The 18,640-nt window shown below is 38.5% G+C and overlaps 1 protein-coding gene across 4 annotated transcripts in view; it reads right to left on the bottom strand.

Annotated features, from left to right (window-relative positions):
• The window catches only part of PBK (PDZ binding kinase), a 28,198-nt gene extending 12,618 nt beyond the window's left edge, over positions 1 to 15,580 (bottom strand). The window contains exons 1-3 of one of the 4 annotated variants that reach the window (XM_060653655.3): positions 15,411 to 15,580; positions 9,956 to 10,033; positions 5,388 to 5,481 (exon numbers count right to left, since the gene is read on the bottom strand). In XM_060653655.3, the coding sequence (XP_060509638.1) occupies positions 5,388 to 5,481; positions 9,956 to 10,013 (152 nt within the window). In that variant the 5' untranslated portion in view covers positions 10,014 to 10,033; positions 15,411 to 15,580. The other 3 variants (XM_060653658.3, XM_060653657.3, XM_060653656.3) reach the window with 3 other exon arrangements.
• Between the last annotated feature and the right edge of the window lie 3,060 nt (positions 15,581 to 18,640).

Raw genomic sequence — 18,640 nt, 5'->3', positions numbered from 1 at the left:
AACTTACACATTTTGAAAAGAGCTCAATAATAATTTGTTTTAAACATTTTCAAAAAATATTTTCAACTATCAACACCTCTGCTCCATATCCTTTTTAATGGAAGATATCTAGCTGATATATCTGTTAATTATAAGAGGAGTCTGACATCTATTGCTGAAAGGGATGGGTTAAAAAGAGGCAATTAGAAGGAAAAAGATGGAATGTTATAAATTTTAAACTTCAAAATTATTATACTATTTTCTAATTTTTCCTTTCCAGCATGTCAGACTACCAACTACTTATCAAACATTTAACTATATGTACCACAGGCAAGTTACAGAATGGTAAATAATAAACATTAATGTCCAAGAAGTTTAAAGAAGAGATGTACAAAAAACATGTGACTCATATATGATCACGCAAAGAATAACAGATTGTTCTTAACCAACAAATATTGTGTCCCTACACTAGCCAGTCCATCCTATACTGTTCACCATCTACTCAAAAGACGTATGTTTAAGGAGATAATAAACATACAAATGAGAAAAAAATATAAAGTGTCTATTTTCTAGGAAGATACAGCCATTTTAAGAATATTTAAGGTGTAAACATTTTGAAGTCTAAATAAATAGGTAAAACAAAGTCAGGGAAAAGCTTACCTGATAAAGTAGGCAGTTATTTATGGGTACAGCAAATTAACAAGGACAAAGTATATGCGACATATGGGCACAAAAGCTAATGAAAGAGCCTCAGAAGTTAGAGATAAAAAGTTTAACAATAGGAAGATAAAACAATAGACGGAGCCAAGAACCTACTTAGCTTTTTACTACTTCATGAACACAGCTCTATGATCACAGGACCTTTTTTCTCTCTTTTTTTAAATCAAAAAAACATGCACTTAAAGGATTGCTAGATTTAACTTACATACATCTATCATACACAAGTTTATCCGAACTATTCTTAAACCTCCAGTTTTAGATAACAGTATTTGAAGATGACCTCTTCCATATCATTTTATTATGAAAAATATATTTTTCAGGGTGCCTGGGTGGCTCAGTCTGTTAAACGCCCATCTCCTGATATCGGCTCAGGTTGTTGTGATCTCTTGGTCCTGAGATCGAGCTCCACTGCAATGACAGTGCAGAGCCTTCTTGGGATTCTCTCTTTCCCTCTCTCCCCGCCCTTCCCCTGCTGGTGTGTGCTCGCACTCTCTCAAAATAAACTTAAAAATATGAAAAATAATACACCACGATTTTACTTGAGGCTAGTCATTTTTAGAAATAAATTTGGAATGTTCACAATGAGGCACATGCACACTCACTCTCTCTCAAAATAAATAAACATTAAAAAAAAAAGAAAAATATGTATTTCAAGTTTCAAAGGGTACCCCTCAACTCCTGAGTGTTTAGAATTCAGTGAACAGGGGCACCTGGGTGGCTCAGTCAGTTAAGCATCCAACTTTGGCTCAGGTCATGATCTCCTGGTTCATGGGTTCAAGCCCCATGTTGGGCTCTGTGCTGACAGCTCAGAGCCTGGAGCCTGTTTCAGATTCTGTGTCTCTCTCTCTCTCTCTCTGCCCCTCTCCTGATCACTCTGTGTCTCTCTCTCTCAAAAATACATAAACATTAAAAAAATTTTAGAATTCAGTGAACAATTCCATATTTGCCTTTTCCATAACATATCTCAATCTACAGACATATATATGAAATCTGAATAAAATATTTTGCCAAACTATATGTTGGTTTGTTGAAAAGATAAAACAGGCAGATCTTTAATGAGATCGCAGTAGGAAAAAAGATAAAAGAAGACCCGAACAATAATACTGTTAACAAAAACAGCCACAGATTTGTCAGAGATACAAAAATATGTGAATAAATACAACTTTTACCTCAATAAAATTAAAAGACAAAATGGACAAATTTCTAAGAAAACATAATCAAGAGTTTATAATATCCTTGTAACAAATAGTAAGCCTAAATAATTTTACAAGTGAGTTTATTAAACTTTCAAGGAAGCTATCGTTCCATCTTACATAAACTGTTCCAGGGAATAGAAAGAAAGGGGACTATGAATTTAGTATAACCTTAATAAACAAATCAAACAGGGACAGCAAAAATGAAAAATCACAAGCCAATTCCACTTAAATCATATCTGTAAAACTCCTAAAGAGCAAAATGAAGCCAGCAGTTTTATTAAAAAATAGTAATATATCACAACTAAGTTAATTTAGGAATGCAAATTTGATTTAACATAAAAAAATATAGACTTCTAGATTAAAATGATAGCTTGAAACTACACATATGATTTTGATACCTCCCAAGCCCCACTAAAATAAAAGCAAATGGGTATATTAAGACCTATATCCAAATAATGCAGAGGAGACAACACACTTCTGGAAGCTTGGAAAAAAGATTAAAGTAACTGACTTAACAGGCCCAGTGAACTTCCTGAAAGTTACTTAAAAAGCAGGGGCGCCTGGGTGGCTCGGTCAGTTAAGCGTCCGACTTCGGCTCAGGTCATGATCTCACGGTCCGTGAGTTCGAGGCCCGCGTTGGGCTCTGTGCTGACCGCTCAGAGCCTGGAGCCTGTCTCAGATTCTGTGTCTCCCTCTCTCTCTGCCCCTCCCTTGTTCATGGTCTGTCTCTCTCTGTCTCAAAAATAAATAAACGTTAAAAAAAAAAAAATTAAAAAAAAAAAAAAAGCAGATGAATTCCTAGATGCCCTCCCCAATTCTGTATCACTAGCAGTTGTCCACCTCCTAATCCCCCGGCTTCTGAAGACTGGAGACTGGCTTTGGAAGGGATAAAGGCAGAGGGTCTTTAACTGAGTTTAGTACTGGCACAGTTGAGAACCTGTGAACCACACGAGGAAAGGGTAATTCATGGCCAGATGCACACTAAATGCTCAATGTGTTTTCACATGTGTATATTAATATCCAGATCCGGATACACAGCGCTTATAGCACCCTCAAAAGACTTAGGATGCCATTTTAGAATGGAAAACTTTCAGATAGTTCATTAAAAACAAGACAGACAGGGGCACCTGGGTGGCTCAGTCAACTAAGCATCTGACTTTGGCTCAGGTCATGATCTCATGGTCTGCGGGTTTGAGCCCCGTTTCAGGTTCTGCTGACGGCTCAGAGCCTGGGGCCTGCTTTGGATTCTGTGTCTCCCTCTCTCTACCCCTCCCCCACTCATGCTCTCTCTGTTTCTCTCAAAAATAAACATTAAAAAAATTAAAAAAAAAAAGAGAGACAAAAATGAAAAAAATAGACATATCAGAAGATGAGGTTGGAGAAATCTCCCAGAAAACAGGGCAAAAAGACAGAGAGAAAAAAGAACCCCCCCCCCCAAAAAAAGGTAGATAATAGGAATTCCTGATAGAGAAGAGAATGGGGGGTAGGGGGGAAAGGTGGTAAAAACTATCAACAAAGTAATTTAAAAAATAGTATCTTAAAATTTAAGAGTAGGAATTTTCAGATTCCAAGAGGTCCATACCCATGTATGTCACTGTGAAATTTCAGGAACACTGGTGACAAACAGATCATACAAGGTTCCAGGACAGTGGGAGGGACAGATTACATAAAACAGATCATATAAAAAGCTTCAGAAATGTCAAGAGCACCACTATAAGCTAATAAACAATGGAGCAATGCCCCCGAAATTCTAGAGGAAAATTATTTCCAGAGGAGAATTGTGATCCAGAAAAACAAAAAGGGCCATTCAAGTACATGGGTAAAATGAAAACATTTTCAAAAATGCAAATTCTCAAAAATCTATTTCCTGTGCATCTTTTCATGGGGAGCTAGCTACTAATGCCCTCAATCAAAATGAAATGTAAACCAAGAAACAGTAAGATGTAAGATACAGAAAAACAGGATCCGATTCACTAGAGAAGTAAAGGAAATGTCCAGGTTCCCAGTAAAAGAAAATCCCAGGTTGACAGGGCCACATTAGGAGTGGTATGGTCAGGCAGTGAGGGCTATTTTTCAGTATCAACAATGTGAAGCTTTCTAATTAAGTCTCTCATACATAGAACTTTGTTGGCAACACAGTTTACATTTAAGGACATTTTTTTAAAAGGGGGAAAAACGAGACTAACCATGAACCTGTGAGAAATGTTTTCCTTTCAAAATAGTTTGGACAAGAGTTTTTAGACACTAAAGAATGTCCAGAAAACAAATAGCACAGAAACACACAAAGAAGGTGTTTAAACTGCAAAAATTCTTCAAGAATAGCCACTTATATATAATTGCTATGTTATTCTCAATTCATTAGCTTTAAAAAAAATTTTTTTTAACATGTATCTATTTTTGAGAGACAGAGACAGAGCACGAGCAGGGTAGAAGCAGAGAGAGAGGGAGACACAGAATCTGAAGCAGGCTCCAGGCTCTGAGCTGGCAGCACAGAGCCCCAAGCGGGGCTCAAACTCATGAACCATGAGATCATGACCTGAGCCGAAGTTGGATGCTTAACTGACTGAGCCACCCAGGCGGCCCTCAATTCATTAGCTTTTACTGAAGAAAGCATTTCTATTTGGAAACAATATAAACCTGGATGAAGCTAAGGATACGGTGGAAGTCAGGCTAATTCTAAGAATGCATTAAGGAATATATATTGACCTAAGTTGTTTGCCACTTAAGAAACATGAAACTAGGTACAGAGTAATGAGTCAAAGAAAAAAAATTTTTTGTTTTAAGTTTATTTTTTTATTGAGAGAGAGTGGGGAAGAGCAGAGACAGAGGGAGAGACAGAATCCCAAGCAGGCTCCGGAGCCTTGACAAGGGGCTCGATCCCACAAACTGTGAGATCATAACCTGAGCAGAAATCAATAGTCAGACGCTTAATCGACTGAGCCTCCCAGGCGCCCCTACAGAAACAATTTTTTTAAGAATGTGTTTGTTGACACTTACAATTTCATTTTTCTTTTAACACAAATGTCCTGCTTTAAAATCCTGTATATACCCTTCTCACTTAACAACGACATAAGAAATAAAAAACTTTACTTCTTTAAATGAGAGCATCTTGAGAAGGCCACTCTCCAAACAGAGATAAGCAGTCACTGACATCCCCCAATATTAGCATCCTTTCTGAGATTTTCTTATTGAGAATCCTGCATTGTTACCATACAGGAACCCCTTTCCTCTATCCCTTTCCCTTCCCACACAAGCCAACGAAAAATTGTAAATTACTTCTTTAGTAACCCATCACCAGGAAGTTAAGATAAAAGTATACCAGGAAAAACTCTTGACAAATTATAAAATGTTCTAGGACTGGAATATAGCAGTCAGATAAGATCAGGAACATACCTCAAATCAAAATATTTAAATTTTCATATTCTTCTTTGTCTCCAAGTACAGTGCAACTATATTTCATGTGAAAAGGTTAATCTGGAATGTTATACTCACCTTTTCATAAGGTAGACATTTACTCCAGTACCAAAGCCAAGCTTCTGCATAAATGGAGAGGCAGGAATATTTATACATGGAGTTGAACATAGTGCTGATGTCAGAAAGAAAAATTAAAATAGAAAGTAAATGTTTGAAAAGACCTCTACACAAGCATCCTAATATTTTCAACATATGAGTATTAATTGGCATAGTCTTTTGGAGAGCAATCTGATACTATTATCTACCCTAATTTTAAATGGATATCCTTTGACTATGTCTACTTTTGGAGCCCTATCTTATGGCAACACCGAAGCAGGGGTCAGCAAACAGCCTATTTTTGTTTGGCCCACAAGCTAAGATTTATTCTTAGATTATAAAAGTGTTGTGAAGAAATAAAGAAGAATATGAGGGGTGCCTGGCTGGCTCAGTCAGTAGAGCATGCAACTCTTGATCTCGGGTTGTGAGTTCGAGCCTCATGTTTGGTGTAGAGATTACTTAGAAATAAAAGAGTCCATAGAGTCCCTATGTGGCCCACAAAGCCTGAACTATTTACTGTATGCTGTTTGCCAATGATTGAAAGACATCATAGACACACATGCATGCACACATATATATTTGAATACTGGGGATCTGATTTTGTGACTGCAAAAAACAAACAAAACATCTAAGTAGTCATCACTAGAGTCATAATTATACTATATTTGTATTACAGAGCATAATACAGTCATTAAAAAAGATGAGATAGAGGAGTCCTACTTTTGTTCGTGAACAATTGAACAATCTTCTCATCATGAACAATTAAAAAACTTGATACAAGTTTTCAGACATTTGACAACAAATGTCTGAGAGAAGAAAAACAAATGAGGTAAGGCCTAGCCCTGCCCTAACTTATTGCTTGAAGGCACTTTCTGGGCTGCAGCACAAAGAAATAGAGCCCAGAAATCTTAATCAAATTTAGAAGATGGAGATCAGGGGTCAAGGAGGCCTAAGAAGCTAGAATTTGTGGAGCAGGGAACTACAGGGAGCCACAAAATGAGAGAGAAAGCTCCAGAGAGCTGAAAAGAGGTCTACCTTTGTGTGTTTGGTTATCTGACATACGATGAATAGAACATCCCAAAGTCAAGAAAAGCACCAAATGCAAGCAGTAGACTCAACGACAGTCAGAGATCACACAGGTCTAGGAATAGTTCTCTCACCATCAGCCAGAGTGTGGTAACTCTGTAACACACAGGGTATTGATTAAAGTCCTCTAAATGGTCACAATTTAATAGTATAGCTATATTTTAGCCCAAGGAAAAGGTTTAGAATAAAGCTTCAAAGCCTCAAAAGAAATAAGCTAATAATGTGCAGGTAACTGGACCATAACAAAATCACACACCCTTGCAAGGAACAAAAAAATATAGCCCTCAACAATGTAAAATGTCCAGCAGCCGAAAAAAATTACCAGGCATGAAAGGAGAAAGATAATCCATACCAGGAGAAAAATAAACCAATAGAAATATACCATAAAATAACAGTAATGGAGACTTCGGAGGTTAAGAACCTTAAAATATAAATCTTAAAAAAATATACTCAGTAATGTAAAGGAAAATGTAAGAACAAGCAAAGAAGATGTAAAAAAAAAAAAAAAAAAAAAAACCTCATGGGACTTCAAGGAATAAAAAATACAATGGATAAGAATAACATCATCTTAGAGGAGAAAGTAACTGAATTTTAAGACAAAGCAACAAAAACTACCAAGATGAAGCACAGAAAAAAAAAAAAAAGATTAGGAAAAATATACAGGGGTGTCTGGGTAGCTCAGTCAGTTAAATTTCTGACTCGTGATTTCAGCTCAGGTCTCGATCTCACAGTTGTGAGATGGAGTCCCCTGTCAGGCTCCTTGCTGTGTGTGGAGCCTGCTTGAGCTTCTCTCTCTCCCTCTGCCCCTCCCCTGCTCGCACATGCTCTCGTGTGTGTTCATACTCTTTCTGTGTAAAAATAGTAAAAATAAAGGAAAAATATAAAGAAATCACCAGTGAGCTATTAGACAATAGCAAAATAGATTTAATCCAATCACAGGGAATTACATTAAAGGTAAATAGTCTAAACAGTGTTGTCCAATAGAACTCTCTGTCATGATGGAAATATTCTGTATCTGTGTTGTCCACTATGGTAGTCACTAGCATATGTGGTTACTGAGCACTTGAAAAGTAGTACAACTGAGGAACTAAATTTGTAATTGTATTTAATTTCAATTCATTTGAACCTAAATTAAACAAAAAAAAAATTTTTTTTTTAATGTTTATTCATTTTTGAGAGACAGAGAGAGTGTGAGCGGGAGAGGGGCAGAGAGAGAGGGAGACACAGAATCTGAGGCAGGCTCCAGGCTCTGAGCTGTCAGTACAGAGCCCTACGCAGGGCTTGAAGCCACAAATGGGGAGACCATGACCTGAGCTGAAGTTGGATGCTTAACGAATCGAGCCACCCAGGCGCCCCATTTGAACCTAAATTTAAATCAGCACATATGGCTAATGACTAAACAGTCCTATTAAGGGTAGAAGTTTTCAGAATGGATATAAGCAAAACAAGACATAATTACATGCTGTCTATAATAAACTTACTTTAAATAGAAAAACACAGACGGGTTAAAAGTAAAAAGTTGGAAAACATATGCTTCAAACACTAATCAAAATTAAACCGGATTGGTTCTATTACTATCACATAAAGTGAACTTGAAACAGTACAACACTGGATAAAGAAAGACATTTCATAATAGTAAAGGGGTAAATCATCAGGGGTGCCTGGGTGGCTCAGTCGGTTGAGCGTCCAACTTTGGCTCAGGTCATGATCTCACGGTTCATGGGTTCGAGCCCCACATTGGGCTCTGCTGCCAGCTCAGACCCGGGAGCCTGCTTCAAGTTGTGTCTCCCCCTCTCTCTCTCTCTGCCCCTCACCCACTCATGCTCTCTGTCTCTCTCTCAAAAATGAATAAACATTAGAAAAAAATTTTTTAATTAAAAAAAGGGGTAAATCATCAAAAGAAATAACCATCCTAAATGTATAGGTGTCTAGCAACAAGCTTCAAAATACATAAAGTAACCACTGATAGAACTCAAAAGTAAATAAATCCACAATTGTAGGTGGAGACACCTCTCTCAGTAAGAGAATAAATAAAATCAGTAAAGATACAGAAGATGAACGAAACAACCTAAGTAAATCAACCAGCTTGACCTAAATGATATTCATGGAACACTGTACCTAACAGCAGAAAGTATGATCTTTTCAAGTGCCTGAAACATTCACCAAAATAGAATAAGCGTCAAGTCAAGAAAGAAAATGTAAAATACAAGTATCAGACATGAAAAAGGAGATATCACCACAGACCCTACTGACATTAGGAGGGTAATAAGGTATTAAGAGTATATCATGGATAACAGTTTGACAACTTGAAAGTGAAAAAATTTTATGAAAAACACTAACAAAGCTTACACAAGAAGAAATAAATGATTTGAAGAGCCCTATACCTACTAACCCTGAAGGCACAGTTAAAATTTTCCTCCTAAGAAAACTTCAGGCCACATGGCTTTACTATCAGTAAAGGAAGAAAACCAGTTAAGGAAAAACTATCATTCTACATACACTCTTAAAGAAGAAAGAAACACTTTCCACCTTACTTTATGAATATAGAATACGTTGATACCAAAATCAGAAAGATATTCCAAAAACAGACGCCTACAGCCCAATATCCCTTATGAACATAGAAAATATTAGCAAACTGACTGAAGCAATGTATAAAATACATCATGACCAAACTGGCTTTACCCCAGGAATGAAAGGTTGGTTTAACATTTGAAAATTAACATAATTTACCACCTTGAAAACTAAAAAAGCAAAATATCCCAATAGATTCTGAAACAGTTCTTGACAAAGTCAACATCCATTCATAATAACCCTCAACCTGATGAAGGAGAATAGAAGAAAATAAAAGTAAATCTCTCAACCTGATAAAGGATAACTATGAAAAACCAAAATCTGACTTCACTAGGAATAAGCAAGTATCCACTTGCACCTCTTCTATTAAAAAATATACTAGAGCCAGTGACATAAAGAAAGAAAAAGGAAATAAAATACAGACTGGTAAAGAAAAAAAGTAACACTGTATTTATTTATCTAAGACAGTACCTACTATGTATATAATAGCCTCAGCAATCTCTAAAAAAGCTAATAGAATAAGTGACTTTAGCATGGTTTCAGGATACTATTTGTTGAAAAGATTACCCTTTATCCACTGAATTGCCTTAGAAAATATCTTTCCCTCCCAGGAGCACTGCATGTATGAGAAGAGGAAAGATAAAGTAGTTCCTTAATGGTTCAAATTGATTCTTCACCAGGGAGAACCTCCAAATCTATTAGGAGGTCAACAAAATTAGCCAAAAGATGGCCAAACCCTGGCCTACAAAATAAGTCTTGTTAAAATCAACATTATAAAGAAGACTTATGCTAAAATTACTTGTGTATGATAAATAATAACTAGAGGATCAAACTCTAACAATACTAAGACATTTCTAATAGCAGTAACAATGAAGAAAGATTTTATATCTTACCAGATTTCTTTTTTTCAGATAATTTGCTTGGTGTCTTGAAATTATTGATTTCTTCCATTGTAATAATCACTCTAGGTCCTATGATGAAAACAAATTGAAAGTTACACTCCAGTTCTGCAGAATACAACTCTCATTCATGAAAAAAAAAATCCTATAACACTATGGCTCATTTTATCATATAAACATAAAATTTGAGAACTGAAAAAGACCATAACAAATATTTACTTTAATTTTATCTACAATGAGAAAATTAAAATCTAGAGAGGTACAACTACTTACCCAAGGTCACTGTTTATTTATTTGTTTGCTTGAACTAAAAAGCAATACATGCACTTGGTAAAAAAAGGTAATATATACATTTGGTTAAAAAAAATCACCTAGTACAAAAAGGTGAAGTTAAGTTTCCCTCTCACACTTCCCAGGGGCCATTGTTCATAGGTCTTTTATAAGCTTTAAAGAAACTTGTCTATGCAAGAGGCATTCATTTATAATAGCCAAAAAAAGGAAATAGAAGTATTCATCAGATGATGAAAAAACAAAATACGGTATACAACACACACAAGAGAATATTATTCAGTCAGAAGAAAGAGTCCTGATGTATACTGCAAAGTGAATGAACCTTAAGAACATTATGCTAAAGGGAAAGAAGCCAGACACAAGACGCCACATGCATGATTCTGTTTACACAAAACGTCCAAAATAAGCAAATCCACAGACAGAAAATAGATTAGTAATTGCCAGGAGCTGAGGAGAATGGAGAACATAGAGTGACTGCTAGTGGGTACGGGGTATCCTTTTGTGATGATAAAAATGTACTAAAATTAGGTATTGACTTAACATATTCAACTCTGACTATTCCTAATAAAATCACCAAATTATATCCTTTCAGAAACTGAATTTTATTTTATGTGAATTATATCTCAATAAATTCTGTAAAAATTATCTATTAACAGAAAATGTACATACTTCATATACAAGCAATTAATCTAAGCTTTTTATTTCTTCTGTAACATGTTTCTTAAGGAATCTTTTAAATAAAAACTTTAAATATTACTTTTTCTTTTTAAAAAAAAGTTAGGTTTCATATCAGATCTATTGTAAAGCAAACTGTCACTACATGTCTATAAGCTTGCTTGGTTTGTATCCAAAGTATATAAAGAACTTATACAACACCAAATAATAATTCAATTAAAAATGGGCAGAAGACATGAACAATTTTTCCAAAGAAGACATAGATGGCCAACAGGCACATGATGAAAAGATGTTCATCATCACCCCATCAGGGTAATGCAAATCAAAACCACAATGAGGTATCACCTCACACCTGTCAGAATGGCTAAACTCAAAATCACAAGAAACAAGTGTTGATGAGGATGTGGAGAAAAAAGAACCCGCATGCATTGTTGGTGGGAATGCAAACTGGTGCAGCCACTATGGAGGACAGTATGGAGGTTCCTCAAAAAATTGCAAATAGAACTACCCTATGATCCAGTAATCTCACTACTGGGTATTTACCCAAAGAATATCAAAACACTAATTCAAAGGGATACATGCACCCTGAAGTCTATTGCAGCATTATTTGCAATAGCCAAATAATGGAAGCAACCCAACTGTCCATCAATAAATGAATGGATAAAGATGATGTGGTTTATACATGCAATGGAATATTAGCCATTAAAAAAGAATGAAAGCTTGCCACATAAAACAACATAGATGGATCGAGAGAGTATAATGCTAAGTGAAATAAGCCAGTCAGAGAAAGACAAATACCATATGATTTCACTCATATGTGGAATTACAAAAAACAAAACAAATGAACAAAAGTGGAAGGGGGAAACAAAAACAAACGAAAAAACTGACTCTTAACTATAGAGAACAAGTTGGTGGTTCCCAGGGGGAAGGATGGGGAGGATGGGTGAAATAGGTGAAGAGGATTAAGAGTACACTTATCTTGGGGTGCCTGGGTGGCTCAGTCGGTTGAGCTTCCGACTTCAGCTCAGGTCATGATCTCATGGTCTGTGGGTTCAAGCCTCGCATCAGGCTTTGTGCTGACAGCTCAGAGCCTGGAGGCTGCTTTGGATTCTGTGTCTCCCTCTCTCTCTGCCCCTCCCCCACTCTCACTTTGTCTCACTCTGTCTCTCAAAAATAAATAAATGTAAAAAAAAAAAATTTTTTTTAAAGTACACTTACCTTGAGTACTGAGTAATATACAGAACTGCTGAATCACTATATTGTACACCTGAAATGAATATAACTATATTCTAACTGTATTCACTGTATGCTAACTACACTGGAATTTAAATTAAAAAATAAATTAAATATGGGGCGCCTGGGGGGCTCAGTCAGTTAAGCAACTGACTTTGGCTCAGGTCATGATCTCACGGTTGGTGGGTTCAAGCCCTGTGTCGGGCTCTGTGCTGACAGCTCAGAGCCTGGAGCCTGCTTCAGATTCTGTGTCTCCGTCTCTCTCTGTTCCTCCCCTGCTCATTCTCTGTTTCTCAAAAATAAATAAATGTTAAAAAAATAATTAAAAAATTAATTAATTAATTAAATATTGGGAGACAGAGACCATATGTTTAAATTTTGTATAGAGCCCAAAGAAATAGCATTTTAAAAAACTCTGCCAAGAAAAATCACCTTAAAGGCCCAGCTTTGTCTATTAATGAGACCTTTGTAGTTTTTTTTTTAAAGTAGCTACAGTCACCACTATCTTTGGATTTACCTGAATTTAGAACACCAAAGATCCCCTTTCCATGCAAGTATACACTAATTTTACCAAGTGAAACGTTTAACTGGAAGGGAGGAACACGTTTTTTCAGAACAAGTTTCATACTTTTCAGGAAGGATAAACTATTTTAACAGAGTGGGCTGAAGCAGCTACTTCTACTTTGGAAGTAATTTCCCCACGTGGTTCTGATTCCCCTTCATCCATCTTCATTCATCTACCCTCACGAGAAGTTGTAAAAGGGGCACTGCGATGACCTTCTAAGACTTCTGTCTACCTAAAGGAAGCTACTCTTCATTCACTCAGTCAGCAAACACTTATTGAGCATGTACCATGTACTGGGCACTGTTCTAGGCACTGGAGACCCAGCAGTGAACAAGACCCAAACAAACAGTAGAAGAAATACATAAGATAACGATATATAGTCAGGGGAGATACACCAGTGAAGGGAGGCAGAGTATTGGGAAAGGGCTTGAAATCTGAGTTAGGGTGGTCAAAGGAGGTTCATCCGAAGAGATTCCTTTGAAGGAAGTGAGGGAGCTAGCCCAGGGGAGCTGCATCTAGGGGAAGTATGCAGGACAAAAGTAGTGAATATAAAGGCCCTGAGGCAGAAATAAATGTTCAAGGAAAAGCTGAGAGGGCAGGACTAGGAAAAGGGAGAAGGAAATGAAGAAACAAGAGTTTGGGGATGAAGGATGGCAAATCAAGCAGAGCACTGAAGCCATAAAGACTTCAGCTTCTTTCACAGAGCTTCGGTCACCATAAGGATTTCAGCTCTTGCTGGGTTCTGGATGTTATTATGAATCTGGAACCAATAAGATTCCCTAATGTTTGGATTTTTGTTAGGAATGAGAGAAAAGTCAAGGATAGCTCTAAGTTTTCAGACTGAGCAACTAAAGAACAGAGGTGCCATTACTGAAATCAGGAACTCAATTCTGAATGCTTGATTAAACATTTGAGTAAAAACGTGAAGTAGGCAGCTGGATATAGGTCTGAAATCCAAGTTGAAGATACAAAGTTGTGGCACATTCGCATGTATATGGTATTAAAGTCAAGAGACTGGATAAGATCACCTAAAGAGTATATATAGATAGAAAACACAGAGCTCTGAGGAATGAATGTAAGAAATGAGGAAAAGAGTAACCTGAGATGTAACCATGTTACTCATGTAACCAAGAGTAACCATGGATGCTGAGCCAGATGCGAGGCTGGAACTCATGAACCGTGAGATCATGACCTGAGCAGAAACCAAGAGTCGGTCACTTAACTGACAGTCACCCAAGGGCCCCTAAACAAGTCTTTTAACATTACTTTCTAGAACACTCTAGGACTCAGTTCCACTTTCCACTCCAAGCTACTTACATCTAAAGAGGCCACACCCTATCTATACCTAAACTGTGTTTTGTCGTGGAAAAAGATGCCTGAGGCATCTATACACAGTTTAGGTCTCAGTCTGACAGATGGCTTCTGGCCACAAGCCCAAACTCTCATATTATATATAATCTCTCTCTGTATATAGATCTATCTATATATTAATTGCTAAATAACCATTGTAATCTAAATCACAAAATCCTTACGAAGGTAACAGCATAAAATTGTGATTATCTTACATGAAGATACATTAAAAATGAGAGTAGTAGGGCTAGGCAAAATTTCATAGTCTATGGAGTATTTAGGATATTTAAAAAAAATCAAGTACTGTTTAAGAAGCAGTATTTAAAAATTAACAGAGCTCAGCAAGCTAATCAAAAGATCTATTGGATCAGATGTCAATAACTTTTGGACCCTAAGCCACCCTAGGACTAAACAAATACATGGATCCTACTGGGTAGAGCTAAAGTGTATAGATAGACAGGAAAAAAAGAAAAAAACAACAAAATGAGAGAATTGGTAGCGTTAATTGAAAAAAGGAAAATGGGCAGGAAAGGTAGACTGAAAAAGAAAGGCAAAGTTCTGACCAGACTATTTCTAGGGTCCTGTACACTTTACACGCTATGGATTCCTGCACGTAGAGTCACATGACTGTTCATCCCCTGATCCAAGAGCGTATAGCGGGCTGGTTGTTAAAATCCCTCTTCCACCTGCTCAGTCACCTCACTTGAAAAATGAAAGCAACATCAGGTGAGACGTTCAAAGAGGGGAAGTGTGCTTCCTACTCCTCTTTCTCAATCCCCACCCTCTCCATTCCCACCAGAAATCCTTCACCAGTTCCAGCCGCCCCTAAGAGCTGGATTTGAGACTCACTCGGCTGCGGGGTAATGAACCGCCGTTTCCACCAGGCACGCGCCCCCGTGTTCGAATCTGGTGCATCTAAGCTGTACCTACACACTGGGGTCCAGCCTCAAGCAGACAGACACCAGAGTCCCGGGCCTACACGGTCTATAAAACCAACTGTAAAATACAGACACCTTGCTAGATGGGTGCTCACCATCACCTTCTCCTGCGGATATTCCTTAAAAGTACACATGGCTAGGCTGCTCTTGAGAAAAGGCAATTTCTTTCTTGAAATCCCCACCCTATCCGTGATTCAGACTCGGGTTTGGGTCGCAAACATTTTTCGAAAAGTCATTCCCAGTGTAACGCCACATTCCCAACGTCTTCACCTTTCCCTCTAGGCCCCTGAACGGTCACGAAGCAAACGCAGAGGAGTCGGCTGGGGGGGGGGGGGGGCGCGTTCGGCTCCAACCCGGGCCCACGCGTGGTCGGGGGTCCGCAAAAAGCTCCCCTTACCGCAGCCGCGCTGGGGTGGAGAGGTCCAGGCCAAGGCTATCTTGAACACTGATCCCGCGTGGCCGCCAACAAAACCCTCAGCGGCTGCCTCAGCGCCCCGCCACCTACCAACACGCGAACTTGTTAACAGCCGTTGCGACGGGACACTCCCCGCTTTCAAAACCGCGCGCGCCGCCCCTGCGAGGCCGCAAACTACGGGGTGGCGCGAAGGACATAACAAGCCGTTCTCGCTTGTTCTCGCAGGTCGTTTCCCGGCCTTTTCTAGTCTCCGCGAGCGTATCTTGCTATCAAACGGGGACGCCTTGAAGACAAATAAAAGGAAGAAGCTCAAGAAAGGACAAACTGATTTTTATAGCCACGGTCAGCCTTCCACAGGGACAACTCCGGTTAAAAAGAGTATTTATACATGTAGCTAAGGCTGAAATTCTTCCCCAATTACAAACAGTGGTCTCAAAATGTGTGATGATCATTATATAAATTTTTATTACAGATTTATTTGGTCATGAAACACTCTAACTAGAAATGCATTAGCCTCGAGTAACAATTATTTTTGGCTATGAAGAAAAATAGTTATTTAGAAATCTTGCTAACTCTTGTAATGACCACTTTCAGTTCAACATTTGTTCATTTCATTCATAGAGCACCTACCATTTGCCAGGTGTGTATGGAACGCCACTGCACAGGATGGACTATAGTAGTTACTACAAGAGGCACACAGATGAAGTCATAGAATGACCTCCTGAACAGGAAGAGCTTAGACTCTGTGGGGTAGGAGGAGGAGGGGAGGGATGAGGAAATGCCCTAAGAAAACACACACACCCACACACACACACCATTATACAAAAAAGACTATTTTGTAGGTCATTATGATCGTAAACTCACTTTTCAATTAAGGACACTATGGCACAGAGATGTTAAGTCATTTGCCTAAAGTCACAGAGCTAATAAATGGTAGAATCAGAATTTGAACCCACGTTGAACTTGGATTCCTTCTTTAACAAATGTGCTCAAACTTTCTTCCAACACACACAAACACACACACACACACACACACACACACACACCTCCACCTCCAGGGCCTTCCAATTTGGTCACCCTCTGCTAAGCATAGATAATCTCATTGCACCTTCCTATTTGCACGCTAACTTTTTTTTTTTTTATAGAGGCATAATATAAACCTCATCATCTTTTTTAAAATATTTATTTATTTTTGAGAGAGACAGAGACAGAGTGTGAGTGGGGGAGGGACAGAGAGAGAGGGAGACACAGAATCTGAAACAAGATCCAGGCTCTGAGTTGGGAGCTCAGAGCCCAATGCAGGGCTTGAACCCACGAACCCAAAATCATGACCTGAGCCAAAGTTGAAGGCTTAACTGATTGAAGTTAAGGCACCCGGAGGGGGAGAGAGAGAGAGAGAAAGAGAGAGAGAGAGAGAGAGAGAGAGCGAGCATTAAGCAGGCTCCACGCTCAGCACAGAGCCCAATTTGGGGCTCCATTCTATGCTCCTGGTATGCTGACCTGAGACGAAATCAAGAGTCAGACACTCAACTGGCTGAGCCACCCAGGCACCTCTAATTTCGTCATCTTTTTTTAAAAAAATCTATAATTTTCTACATTTTTAATTAAATCCTATTTTTTTTTTTTACAATTCTCTATTTTCTATTCTTACTGGCTAATAAAATCCTGCCTAAAGCTAGAGACTTAGAGCTTCATTAACCACTACTTGTGGGAAAAAACTCCAGGGAGATGAGGGTATTGACACAGGTGTAACATGAGGCAGAAAATATTCACAAGAATGAAAGCCCTTGGGTAAAGACTTATAACCATCCTGTTTCCCATCTTGCAACCAAAAAAGTATCTCCAGAGATTATTGAGAGAAACATCTGAATTTCATAAGCTTAATGTTATTGCCTGTGAAATGGAATTGTTAAATCTCAAAATCCTGCATGCCAGTCAGTTGTCATGGAAACAGCTTCCCACTTGGACTGGTTATTTCTTTCAGGGTGTAAATGGCCTGGAATCCTTGGTTTAGGCAAAAGAACCCCAGACTCTATTTGGCTCTGGGCTGGTTGTACCCAAAGGAATATCTGCATTGTCACCTTTTTTATGGCATAAACTCCAGCTTCTCTGTTCAAGGCCTCCTCTTCTGACTTTCAAGAGCCTAGTTGGAAGCAAAAAAAAAAAAAAGAATCTTAACATTTTTTCCTGCTGCTGTTACATTTACATTCTCTTTCTTTTTTTTAAACATTTATTTATTATTGACAGAGAGGGACAGAGCATGAGCAGGGGAGGGGATGAGAGATGGGGAGACACAGAACCTGAAGTAGGCTCCAGGCTCTGAGCTGTCAGCACAGAGCCTGACACGGGGCTCGAACCCACAAACTGAGAGATCGTGACCTGAGCTGAAGTTGGATGCCTAACCGACTGAGGCACCCAGGCGCCCCACATTTGCATTTTCTTTGAGGCCATATGGATCTAATGATTGGCTAGAAGAATGGTGGGAACTTTTTGGAAAGAGGAAGAAAAATACATTTCAACATTTTCATCTTCTCACATCCGTATATCCAACCAGTCAATTCGACATGTCCCTAGGGTGCTGTTTAGGCATCCGGAACGGTTTGTCAGGCTTCCCAAGATGTGGAAATGCCTCTGTGTCATCCCTTTCCAGGGAGAGGACTTTGGATATGCCAAGCAGCCTGTTTCTTCTCACACAGCTCTAGTTTTCAGGAAATTTCTTTTTTAAATTGGACGTATATCAAACTCTAGTCTAATGACAACATTTAACTAATATCTTTTAAAGTAATTTCTATACCCAACTCAGGGCTCGAATTCATAACCCCAAGATTGGGAGTCACAGGCTGTACTGGCTGAGCCAACCAGGTGTGCCCTTAACTGTGACCGACAACTTGGCCCCTTTTTTTCTTAGAGTATAACCGTCTACTGGGGAAGGTAGACAATAAATAAGTAATTAAAGCACTTGCAAATTCTGATCAAGGCTGTGGAGAGCATAGGTAGGCTGCTGTGACACAGAATAATGGGCATTTATGTAGAAGGTTCTACTATCACAGGGTAGTCAGAGAAGCTTTATCTAAGAAAATGGTTTTAAACGCAGGCTTCCGGGAACAGAAGGAGCCAGCCTTAGGTAGAACCAGGGAAAGAGCCTTTCAAGTGGAAGGAAAGGTGAGCGCTAAAGCGGTTGGATTGTTTATGGGGCTGAGAAGAGAGAGGAA

This window comes from Panthera onca, chromosome B1 (genome assembly GCF_046562875.1).
Source record: "Panthera onca isolate mPanOnc1 chromosome B1, mPanOnc1 haplotype 2, whole genome shotgun sequence".
Classification (NCBI taxonomy): Eukaryota; Metazoa; Chordata; class Mammalia; order Carnivora; family Felidae; genus Panthera; species Panthera onca.
The sequence above is the reverse complement of the archived record's forward strand: the minus strand, read 5'-3'. Positions and strand labels throughout refer to the sequence as shown.